The following is a 12,511-nucleotide window of genomic DNA, read 5'->3' on the forward strand; positions in this document are numbered from 1 at the left end:
AGGCAGAGGTGGTCATAGATCAGAGCTTTAGGGAAGTAGTTACTCCGAAAGTTATAGAGAGATGGGTGACAGTGAGGGGGAGTGGGAGGAAGCAGCCAGTGCAGGGACCCCCTGCGGTCATTCCACTCAAGAACAAGTATACCGTTTTGGATAGTTGTGGGGGGGGATGACTTACCAGGGATAAGCAACGAGGCTCAGGCCTCTGGCACGGAGCCTGTCCCCGTTGCTCAGAAGGGAAGGGTGGAGAAAGGTAGAGCGATAGTTATTGGGGACTCAATAGTGAGGGGCACAGATAGGCGGTTTTGCGGGGGCGATAGAGACTCACGATTGGTATGTTGCCTCCCAGGTGCAAGGGTACGTGATGTCTCTGATCGTGTTTTCCGGGTCCTTAAGGGGGAGGGGGAGCAGCCCCAGATCGTCGTCCACGTTGGCACCAACGACATAGGTAGGAAGAGGGGTGAGGATGTTAGACAGGCTTTCAGGGAGCTAGATTGGAAGCTCAGAGCTAGAACGAACAGAGCTGTTGTCTCTGGTTTGTTACCCGTGCCACGTAATAGAGAGTTGAGGAATAGGAGAGAAGAGTTAAATGCGTGGCTACAGGGGTGGTGCAGGAGGGAGGGATTCCAGTATTTGGATAACTGGGGTTCTTTCTGGGGAAGGTGGGACCTCTATAAACAGGATGGTCTACACCTGAACCTGAGGGGCACCAGTATCCTTGGGGGGAGGTTTGCTAGTGCTCTTTGGGAGGGTTTAAACTAACTCTGCAGAGGCATGGGAACCTGGAGTGTAGCTTTAGGGTACAGGACCTTGAGTGTAGGGAGGTTAGGAACAAAGCATCGATCTCGAAGGAGGGTGCCTGTAAACAGGAAGGTGGCTTGAAGTGTGTATACTTCAATGCCAGAAGTATAAGAAATAAGGTAGGTGAGCTTGCAGCATGGGTTGGTACCTGGGATTTCGATGTTGTGGCCATTACAGAGACGTGGGTAGAACAGGGACAGGAATGGCTGTTGCAGGTTCCAGGGTTTAAATGTTTTAGTAGGGTCAGAGATGGGGGTAAAAGAGGGGGAGGTGTGGCATTGCTTGTCAAGGATAGTATTACAGCAGTAGAAAGGGTGATGAAGGAAGACTTTCCATCTGAGGTAGTTTGGGCGGAGGTTAGAAATAGGAAAGGTGAGGTCACCCTGTTAGGAGTTTTCTACAGGCCTCCTAATAGTCCGAGAGAAGTAGAGGAAAGTATTGCGAGGATGATTCAGGAGAAGAGTGAAAGTAGCAGGGTGGTTGTTATGGGGGACTTTAACTTCCCAGATATTGACTGGGAAAGCTATAGCTCGAGTTCGTTAGATGGGTCGGTGTTTGTCCAATGTGCGCAGGAGGGTTTCCTGACACAATATGTAGACAGGCCAAAAAGAGGTGAGGCTATACTGGATTTGGTTCTAGGTAATGAACCAAGCCAGGTGTTAGACTTGGAGGTAGGTGAGCACTTCGGGGGCAGTGACCACAACTCGGTGACTTTTACTCTAGTGATGGAGAGGGATAAGTGTGCACTGCAGGGCAGGAGTTATAGCTGGGGGCAGGGAAATTATGATGCGGTGAGGCATGACTTAGGATGCGTGGATTGGAAAAATAGGCTTCAAGGGAAGGACACAAATGATATGTGGGGCTTGTTCAAGGAGCAGCTATTGGGTGTCCTTGATAAGTATGTACCAGTCAGGGAGGGAGGAAAGGGTCTTGTGAGGGACCCGTGGTTTAATAAGGAATTGGAATCCCTTGTGAAAGGGAAGAGGGTGGCCTATGTAAAGATGAGGCATGAAGGTTCAGTTGGGGCGATTGAGAGTTATAAGGTAGCCAGGAAGGATCTAAAGAGAGAGCTAAGAGCAGCGAGAAGGGGACATGAAAAGTCCTTGGTTGGTAGGATTAGGGAAAACCCTAAGGCTTTCTCTAGGTATGTCAGGAATAAAAGGATGACTAGGGTAGGTATCGGTCCAGTCAAGGATAGTAGTGGGAAGTTGTGTGTGGAGGCGGAGGAGATCGGTGAGACACTAAATCAATACTTTTCGTCAGTATTCACTCAGGAACAGGACATTGTTGCCGATGTGAATACTGAGTCACAATTAATTAGAATGGACGGCTTTGAGGTATGTAGGGAAGAGGTGTTGGAAATTCTGGAAAGGATGAAAATAGATAAGTCCCCTGGGCCTGATGGCATTTATCCTAGGATTCTCTGGGAAGCTAGGGAGGAGATAGCGGAGCCATTGGCCTTGATTTTTATGTCGTTGTTGTCTACAGGAATAGTGCCAGAAGACTGGAGGATAGCGAATGTGGTCCCCTTGTTCAAGAAGGGGAGCAGGGATAGCCCAAGTAATTATAGGCCAGTGAGTCTCACTTCTGTTGTGGGCAAAGACTTAGAGACAATTGTAAGGGATAGGATTTATGAACATCTGGATAGGAATAATGTGATCAAGGATAGTCAGCATGGTTTTGTGAAGGGCAGGTCATGCCTCACAAACCTTATTGAATTCTTTGAGAAGGTGACCAAGGAGGTGGATGAGGGTAAAGCAGTAGATATGGTGTATATGGATTTTAGCAAGGCGTTCGATAAGGTACCCCATGGCAGGCTAATGCAAAAACTACGGAGGTATGGCATTGAGGGTGTATTAGAGGTTTGGATTAGGAATTGGCTGGCTGGAAGGAGACAGAGGGTAGTAGTTTATGGTATCGGTTCATCTTGGAGCGCAGTTACTAGCGGTGTTCCACAAGGATCTGTTTTGGGACCACTGCTTTGTCATTTTTATAAATGACCTGGAGGAGGGGCTTGAAGGCTGGGTGAGCAAGTTTGCGGATGACACGAAAGTCAGTGGAGTTGTGGACAGCGAAGAAGGATGTGGCAGGTTGCAGTGGGATATAGATAAGTTGCAGAGCTGGGCAGTAAGGTGGCAAATGGAATTCAATGTAGCTAAGTGTGAAGTCATTCACTTTGGTAGGAGTAACAAGAAGATGGATTACTGGGCTAATGGTAGGCTACTTGGTAGTGTGGATGAGCAGAGGGATCTTGGTGTCCATGTACACAGATCTTTGAAAGTTGCCACCCAGGTAAATAGTGCTGTGAAGAAGGCATATGGTGTACTGGCCTTTATTGGTAGAGGAATTGAGTTCCGGAGTCCTGAGGTCATGTTGCAGTTGTATAAGACTCTGGTGCGGCCTTATCTGGAGTATTGGGTGCAGTTTTGGTAGCCATATTATAGGAAGGATGTGGAGGCATTGGAACGAGTGCAGAGGAGGTTTACCAGGATGTTGCCTGGCATGGTAGGAAGATCGTATGAGGAAAGGCTGAGGCACTTGGGGCTTTTCTCATTGGAGAAAAGAAGGTTTAGGGGAGATTTGACAGAGGTGTACAAGATGATTAGGGGTTTAGATAGGGTTGACAGTGAAAACCTTTTTCCGCTAATGAAGTCAGCTGTTACTAGGGGACACAGCTTTAAATTAAGGGGTGGTAGGTATAGGACAGATGTTAGGGGTAGATGTTTACTCAGTGGGTTGAGAGTTCATGGAATGCCCTGCCAGTAGCAGTGGTGGACTCTCCCTCTTTATGGTCATTTAAGCGGGCATTGGACAAGCATATGGAGGTTATTGGGCTAGTGTAGGTTCGGTAGGCTTCGGTCGGCACAACATCGAGGGCCGAAGGGCCTGTACTGCGCTGTATTTTTCTATGTTCTATGTTCTATGTTCAGTACAACCGCAACATGACCTCCCAATTCCTGTACTCAATACTCTGACCAATAAAAGAAAGCATACCAAACGCTGCCTTCACTATCCTAGCCCCCCGCAACTTCACTGTCAAGGAGCTATGAACCTGCATTCCAAAGTCTCTTTGTTCAGCAACACCCCCTCGGACCTTACCATTCAGTGTGGAAGTCCTGCTAAGGTTTGCTTTCCCAAAATGCAGCACCTTGTATTTATCTGAATTAAACTCCATCTGCCACTTCGCAGCCCATTGACCCATCTGATCAAGATCCTGTTGAAATCTGAGATAACCCTCTTCGCTGTCCACTACACCTCCAATTTTGGTGTCATCTGAAAACTTATTAACTGTACCTCTTATGCTCGCATCCAAATCATTTATGTCAATGACAAAAAGTAGAGGACCCAGCATCGATCCTTGTGGCACTCCACTGATCACAGGCCTCCACCACCACCCTATCTTCTACCTTTGAGTCAGTTCTGTATCCAAATGGCTAGTTTTCCTTTTATTCCTTGAGATCTAAAAGTGCTAACCAGTCTCCTATGGAGAACCTTGTCGAACGCCTTACTGAAGCCCATACAGATCATGTCCACCACTCTGCCCTCATCAATCCTCATTGTTACTTCTTCAAAAAAACTCAATCAAGTTTGTGAGACATGATTTCCCATGCACAAAGCCATGTTGACGATCCGGAATCAGTCCTGGCCTTTCCAAATACATGTACATCCTGTCCCTCACGATTCCCTCCAACAGTGGGAATCATTGCCCACCACTGAGGTCAGGCTCACTGGTCTATAGTTCCCTGACTTGTCCTTACTAACCTTCTTAAAAGAGTGGCACCATGTGAGCCAACCTCCAGTTTTCCAGCACCTCACCTGTGACTACCAATGATACAAATACCTCAGCAAGAGGCCCAGCAATCACTTCTCTCGCTTCCATCCCAGTTCCATGTTCCTAAGCATGCCCTGAGTTCATCTGCCTTCCCTGTTAGGCCCCTTGCACTGAAATTTAATTTATTAGTCCTAATTTATTAGTCCTACCTTGTCCCTGCCTGCCCTGACTGTTTGACTCGCTTCTGTTCTCAACTGTACCAGTCTCAGATTGATCTCTTTCCTCACTATCTCCCTGGGTTCCCCCTCCCCCACCCCCACCCCCACCTTCCTAGTTTAAATCCTATCGAGCAGCTCTTGCAAATCTCCCTGCCAGTATATTCGGCCCCTTCCAATTTAGGTGCAAACCATCCTTCTTGTACTTCTACACCAAAACAGATTCCAATGATCCAAAAATGTGAATCCTTCTCCCACACACCAGCTCTTCATCCATGCATTCATCTGCTCTATCCTCCTATTCCTGCCCTCACTAGTTCGTAGCACCAGGAGTAATCCAGATATTACTACCCTCGAGGACCTCCTTTTTAAATTCCTGCCTAACTTTCTGTAATCACCCTTCAGAATTTCAACCTTTTCCCTTCCTCTGTAATTGGTTCCAATGTAGACAATGATCTCTTGCTGGCCCCTCTCCCCTTGCGAACATTCTGCACCCTCTGAGACATTCTTAATCCTGGCACCAGGGAAGCAACACACCATTCTGATTTCTCGCTGCTGGCCACAGAAACATCTCTTGGAACCCGATTTACCCCTCATTGCATTAGAGCCAGTCTCGATACCAGAAACTTAGCTGTTTGTGCTACATTCCCTTGAAAATCCATCACCCCTTACATTTTCCAAAACAGCACATGTGTTTGAAATGGGTATAGCCAGAGAAGGCTCCTGCACTAGCTGCCTACCCCTCTTACCTTTCCTGGACTGTGACTGTATGAGATTTTCCCCCTTCCTATAACTGCCATCCATCACATACTGTTGCTGTTGCAAATTCCTCATTGCTTCTAACTGTTTTTCCAACCGATCCATTTGATCTGATAAGATTTGCGACCAACAGCATTTATTGCAGATGTAATCCACAATAACCCTTAAACTCTCTTTAACCTCCCACATCTAACAAGTAGTACATATCACTCTACTAAAGGGCATTTTTGCTCCTTCACAATCTACAGACCCAGAAAATAACACCGTCTTATTCCTCCACAATACACGGCCCCAGGTTAAATTAATAGTTATGGCCTATATTTTAAGTTTAATCAACAACATATCTCAAACAACATATACTCAAGAAAGAACCCACTCTACTCACTACTGCAGACTTTCTGTAGGTCCCACTTAAAAACAACAATTTACTTATCTGCTTCTGTGCTGTGAACTTCGACCAACAGTTCCTCCAAGATCAGTTGTGAATTTCACTGTTTGTCAATTTTCCCAGACACACTCAGATGTCAAGTGATACATGAATTTCAACAGCAAAGGCAGTAACTGTGCAGGTTCGCTGCTGTGTCAGTTTCTTTCTCTCTCTCTCTCTCCTGCACGGACTTCACCATGTGCTCCCTTTGTTCTTCTCCCTTTTAAAACTGTTATTGTTTTGACTTTTCTTTTTCCAAAGTTCCAAAACAATGCAACAGTAATTGCTGCTCCTGGAATTCGAGGAAATCACTTCCAACAGCTAAAATACCTCAATAAAATGAGCAGCTGTTACAGCCAGAAACTTTTCACGGCCTCCATCTTGGATTATCCAGAATCTTGTTTTGTGGCCCAACCAGCATTTTATATCATTTTAACATAACTTGCTCTTGTATTCCATGTCCCAACTAATAAAGGTAAGTATGCTATATACCTTCTTACCACTTTGTCTATTTACCCTGCTACCGTCAGGGATCCGTGAATACGCACACGATGATATTCACTACATTCCAGCATGCTACCATTCAAAATGTAACCGTTGCCTTGTTAGTCCCTTCTGAGTGCATTACCTCACATTATTCCATTTGCCATATTCTGCTCAACTGACCAGTCTGCTGTTTTCCTCCTGCAGTTTACAGCTATCCTTAGTACTTACAACCCTACCAATTAGTGTGTCACCCAGAAGCTCTTCATCACATGGTCTACATTGAAGCCCAAATTATCAAAAGAAATCGCAAGCTGGAATGGCTCAGCACTAATCCCCACAGAGCTTTCTCCAAGTAAACATTTGAAGAACTGTGTCAAAATATCAAAATATTTCAAAACAGCTCATCTATGAATCAAATTAATAATACTCCATCAACTTTGAGTTGCATTCTCTGATGAAATATATCATACCTTTCGAACATAGGATACTGCATCTTCTTCAGTATATACTTCAGCACTGACACCACCTCTTCTATGTCTTGCTTTTACAACTGGATTTGGAGGTGGTGGTGAGATCTCATCATCATGAGAGTCTGATTGAGAATTGGACTTCTGGCGAGCCAAGATTTGTTTACCTTCTTCCTACAATTAAATGAGAAAAAAAAAAGGTGTTTCCATAAGAAAATCTACTTTATCAAAATAGATCAAAAAGTGGTCCAAAAGGAGTTTCTCATATTCCAAAAAACAGTAAAGACAGAAAATCTTTCATCTAAGATAACAATGAATAAAGCAGTTACTGTGCCATTCAGCAACAAGACAGTCATTCCTTGTCCTTTGTTTTGGTTACCAATTGTGCCTCAATTCACAACCTCTTTCAGCTTTTAGCTTAATTTCTTATTTTTCAACTTATACAAAAAAAAAGTCATGTTTAACTTTTAACTTTTTTTATGCTTTACAAAAAGTAATTGTGATGGTTAACTTTTAACATTGTTCCTTATTTCCTTCCACCTTATACCTAAGTTTTTTTGTGCCTAAGATGGCCCTGTGCTTGGTGACATGGAAAACCTTTCATTGTAATCCCATGCTTTTGTAATTGAGGACAAGTGACAATAAAGTAGAAATCATAAAAATCAATAATGCATTGATTCTTGTTGCCTCTCCAGAAATTATGACAGAAACAGACCTTTCATCCCAACCAATGATTTCAAATACAAGCAGCATTGCTCATGCCTTGCACCTGTCAGTCCTCAAAGCACAAAGTGAGCACACAAAGCTCATCATTTTAAGGTCCCAAAATGCCCACAATGGCACAGTGACTCAGTGGTTAGCAGAATTTGATTCCATGCTTGGGTGACTACGGGGTTTGCACATTCTCTCCACGTCTGTAAGAGTTCCCACTGGTTTCCATCCAAATTTGTGGCGTTAGGTGGATTGGCTACGCTGTGTTGTTCTGCATTGTCCAGGGATGTGCAGGCTAAATGGATTAACCATGATAAATGAGGGGTTATGAAGATAGGGTGGGGCTAGGTCTGAGTGAGATGCTCTTTGGAAGTTCAGTGCAGACTCGACAGGTCAGTGGCCTTTTTCCATACTTTAAAGATTCTGAGATTCTACAATTTGAATAAATCCATCACAGAGTTACCACTTAGAGCAAAGCTGCCCCATTTGTGATTCAAACAGCACCACGGAGGAGGTGTCTCTTTAATTTCAGGTTCACTAATGACAAACAGACAATCGGAAACAAAACTGGAAACTGAAACAGCCTAAAACAGCACTAAGCAGTTTGGAAAGTGAATAGCAGTGATGACTGGATCGCTAGCATGCTGTCAGCAAAGTTTATTAGGAAGGGGTGTTATGCTAGCCAGGGCTGGAGATGCAGTCTACAAGGGGAGGGCAAGGAGACTATAAACTGGGAGGCACAAAAGGCAACTTTAAGCATGTGCAGGGGAATGATGCAGAGGAGAGATGAGTAAAAAGATTGCAAGTTGGAGGAACAAGGAGGATGTAGTGAGAAGGAAAAGACTGACTCAGTAGCCATGAAGTAGCCCTCGAAATAAAATTAATTTGACACCTTGCGCCAATTCCGTTCCAATATTTCTGTACTCTCTTGTTGATGTAACTACATTCTTCTCTTAACAAATTTTTTTGCTTTAAATTGCTAACTCAGGCAGTGCAATCCAGTTTAAGGTCAATCATGTAAAACAGTTCACAATCTGTCTTCAATTATTTCCATTTAGTCTTAAATTCATGTTTACTTTGTTCTAGACTTGTCAAATTATTGAAAACAGTCTGTTCCAAGTACTCTTCTCCATTTGTGTACAATTCTAAAATTGCTATCAAGGCATTCTACATACTCCTACACTCACACATGCAACCTCTCACAGACTTAGACCCCTATACACACACACACCAACAATTTGTACTTGCAGAGTTACATTGTACTTTGCTCAACAACTGCATTAATCCATATAAGACTCTGTTAACTAGGGTGATTAGAATCAATCTAAACATTATGGCACAGACAACATCACACAGGAGGCGAACACCTTCAACACATTATCTGGGCTGACACCAATTGTTACTGTTAACCTGAGAATGTAGCTTTTTTTTAAAAAAGTTTTGCGATTTACATATGAAAGAAGTGAAACTAACATGGTCATTCTAACAGACAAGAGACTCAAACAACCCAGGTCTTTTTCAATGTATAATTTCAGTTACATCACATTGTAAACTTTTGCTCTCAATTGTGTGTCTTGCAAACTTATACTCCACAACCACCTGATGAAGCAGCAGCACTCCGAAAGCTAGTACTTCCAATTAAACCTGTTGGACTATAACCTGGTGTTGTGCGATTTTTTACTTTGTATAATCTTAGCTGCTCTCACCAAAAATCCCACTTTTCAGAATCTTCTTTGCATTTGTATTTTTTCCATACCAGACAACATGTAAAACGAATCTGAACTATACCCTCTCGACTGCATCATTACCCTTTTCATGGCAACAAGCTCCAAACCACATGATTTGAGAGGTTGTACAGACAAAGCAAAGAAAGACTTGGATTTATACAACCTGCTTTCCTCATCTGAGGCTATTATCAATTATTCCATCTATTAAACTGTAGACACTGGCAGCAGCAATTTCCGAAACAACGTGCTGGTTGAGAAATTATTACCCTATTCAACTCTGACAAGTATGAGCCGCTGACTGGTCCTTGGTTAATTACCTCACCCAAAAGGCAATGCCTGATGGCAGTGTTGCATTCCCAAAATAACCCAGATATGTCTGCTAAAAAGACTTAATTCTCAAGGGTTGGAGGCTTTGGGTTATAGGAAGAGGCTGAATAGGCAGCAGTGTCAGAAGCAGAGGGGTGACCTCATAGAGGTTTATGAAGTCATGAGGGGTGTGGATTGGGTAAATAGACAAGGTCTTCTCCCCCAGGGTAGGGGAGTTCAAAACTAGAGGGCATAGGTTTAAACGTGAAAGGGGAAAGATTTAAAAGGGACAACATTTTCATGTAGAGATGGGTGTGTATGCAATGACTTGCCCGAGGAAGTGGTGAATTTCAACATTCAAAAGGCATCTGGATGGGTCTATGAATAGGAAGGGTTTAGAGGGATATGCTGCCAAATTGAATTAGATTAATTTAGGATATCTTGAATCAAAGGGGCAGTTTTCATGCTGTACGGCTCTACGACTCGAAATGGGCTTCAGCACCATAAATCTCCAATTCTCAAACAAAACTGTACAACTGTACCACAGCTAATACCAAGGGCCCAATTTTAACCGTGTAATAGTTTTAAAGTTAGCTAATATCGAAGTAAATTAGATTTAGAATAAAATCTCTTTCAAATCAGTAGTACACAATTGGCTTTGAAAACTGAATCATATTTTTGACTCCTGAATTATTTGTTGAAATCACCAGACCTTGATCTCATTGACATTAGTCACACTGCATTCTCTTGGTCCACAATCTTAGGAGAAACCATACACAAAAAAAGGAGAATAAAATAGCCAAACCACTGAAATGTTACATTCATTATCTATCTAGCAATCAGTCTTAAAAAGAGATAATGCAAAATGGCTTAAGTTAGATTGAACCATCTTAAAGTAGATGCTGAAGAGGAAAGAAATCTCAGCTTAAGTGGGTAGATATTAGTCCTCACCTTATGTGATTGCCTCTACGGAAAATCTGCAGAAGGTTGTACTCTGTATAATAGTGAGAATATGAAATGTTCTTTTTCTGACTAGGTGCCATTATAAGAGTACAACTTATTTTTACAAAGAGAGTAGAACAGTCAGAATTAGACAGATTAGTCCCCGTATGGCTCGAACAGATCAGCACCAGAGTTGGTTGACAGCAGGTCACATTCATTGGACTTCTGCGTTTAAGAGCAGTGCTTCCCCCAATTTTGATATCATTATACTACCCATGACGGTCTTTACGTGTCAATTGGGGATTTAGTTTGAAACAGATATTGCAGCAATGGAAAGATACAAGGGAATAAAAAGCAACAGTGATTTGATGGTTGGGCAATAAAAAAGGCAGTGGTGCATAAAAGTATCTCCGGATCAAAAAAAGAGCTGAGTTATTGAGGATTTTGTGGTGTAGTGGTAGTGTTCCGACTTGTAGGCCGGATGGTACAGGTTCAAGACCCACCTGCTCCGGAGGTGTATCATAATATGTCCAAACAGATTAATTAAAATATCTAAGACCACAGTTCTTTCCTGACTCTGCATTCATCATAATGTTAACTGGGTGTTTTGTTTAATTGGTAGTCGGTTTCTAAAACATAAAGACAAAAAGATAAGCAAAAATAAATGCCAGTCCCTTACAGTCAGAAATGAGCTAAATTATAATAAGCAACAAAGAAATGGCAGAAGAATGAAACGTATGTTTTTTGGAACACAACTTTACCTAGAAATGCAAAGGAACCAAAGGTCTACCGAGAGGGAGGAACGGAAGTAAACCAGTATAAGCACAAGAAAAAAAAATGTACTTATGAGGTTAAAGGCTGACAATTCATTAGGGCCTGACAATCTGCATCACAGAGTACTTAACAAAGTGACCTTGGAAATATTGAATGCATTGCAGGTCATCTTCCAAAAATGTATAGACTATGGAACAGGTTCCACAGATTGGAGAGTGGCAAATGTAATACTCATTACAAAAAAGGAGGGAGAGAAGAAAAAGACCAGTTAGCCTAACATCATGAGTGAGGAAATGCTCAAGTCTATTTTAAAAATCGAGATAACCGATTACTTCCAAAGCATTCCAGAACATATCAAAGTTGAGTTTATGAAACAGAAATCATAATAAATTAATCTATGGAGCTCTGAATATGTTCCCAATAGAATAGATAAGGGAATCCAGTTGATATGTCGTATTTGGCTTTCAGTAAGGCTTTCGGTAAGATCCGATAAAGTAGGCTAGTGGTAAAATTAAAGTACACAAGGTTGGGGCTAATATATTGGCATTCACTGAGAACTGGTTCCCAAACTGAAACAGAATGGGGAAAAAATGCCTTTTCTTCAAGGTGGCAGACAGTGACCAATGCTGTCCCATAGGGTTCAGCTGTTCACAACATTTAGAAATGACGTTGGTGAGGGGTTCAAATGCAATATTTCCAAGTTTGCTGATGACCCAAAATGAGGTAGGATTCAGAGTTTGAGAAGGATGGAAAAAAAATCTTTAGGGCAGAAGAGAAATTCAGTTTGTGGGCTAACACATGGTTGATGCAATAATCTGGATAAATGTGAAGCTATACACTTGACATTTCAGAATGAAAGGTGTAATATTATTTAAATGGTGACAGAATGGGCGATGTGGATGTACAGAAAGATCTGTACGTCCTTGGACACGAATCAATGGAAGTAAAACAGGCAGGTACAGCAAGCAATTAGAAAAGCAAATAATATGTTGGACCTTCATTGCAAGAGGATTTGAGTTCAGAAGTAGGGAAGTCTCACTACACACATACAGCGTCTTGGGAAGGCCACACCTGGAGGACTATTCACAGGTGTGATCTCACTACTCAAGCTAGGATATAATTATTGG

The 12,511-nt window shown here is 42.6% G+C and overlaps 1 protein-coding gene across 2 annotated transcripts in view; it reads right to left on the bottom strand.

The window, feature by feature from the left end:
* Positions 1-12,511, bottom strand: part of prkar1b (protein kinase, cAMP-dependent, regulatory, type I, beta) — a 202,919-nt gene that overhangs the window by 133,552 nt on the left and 56,856 nt on the right. For both annotated transcript variants that reach the window (XM_072559834.1, XM_072559835.1), the window contains exon 3: positions 6,928-7,098. In XM_072559834.1, the coding sequence (XP_072415935.1) occupies positions 6,928-7,098 (171 nt within the window). The remainder of the gene's footprint in view (positions 1-6,927; positions 7,099-12,511) is intronic.

The sequence above is a fragment of the Chiloscyllium punctatum genome, chromosome 40, assembly GCF_047496795.1.
Source record: "Chiloscyllium punctatum isolate Juve2018m chromosome 40, sChiPun1.3, whole genome shotgun sequence".
Classification (NCBI taxonomy): domain Eukaryota; kingdom Metazoa; phylum Chordata; class Chondrichthyes; order Orectolobiformes; family Hemiscylliidae; genus Chiloscyllium; species Chiloscyllium punctatum.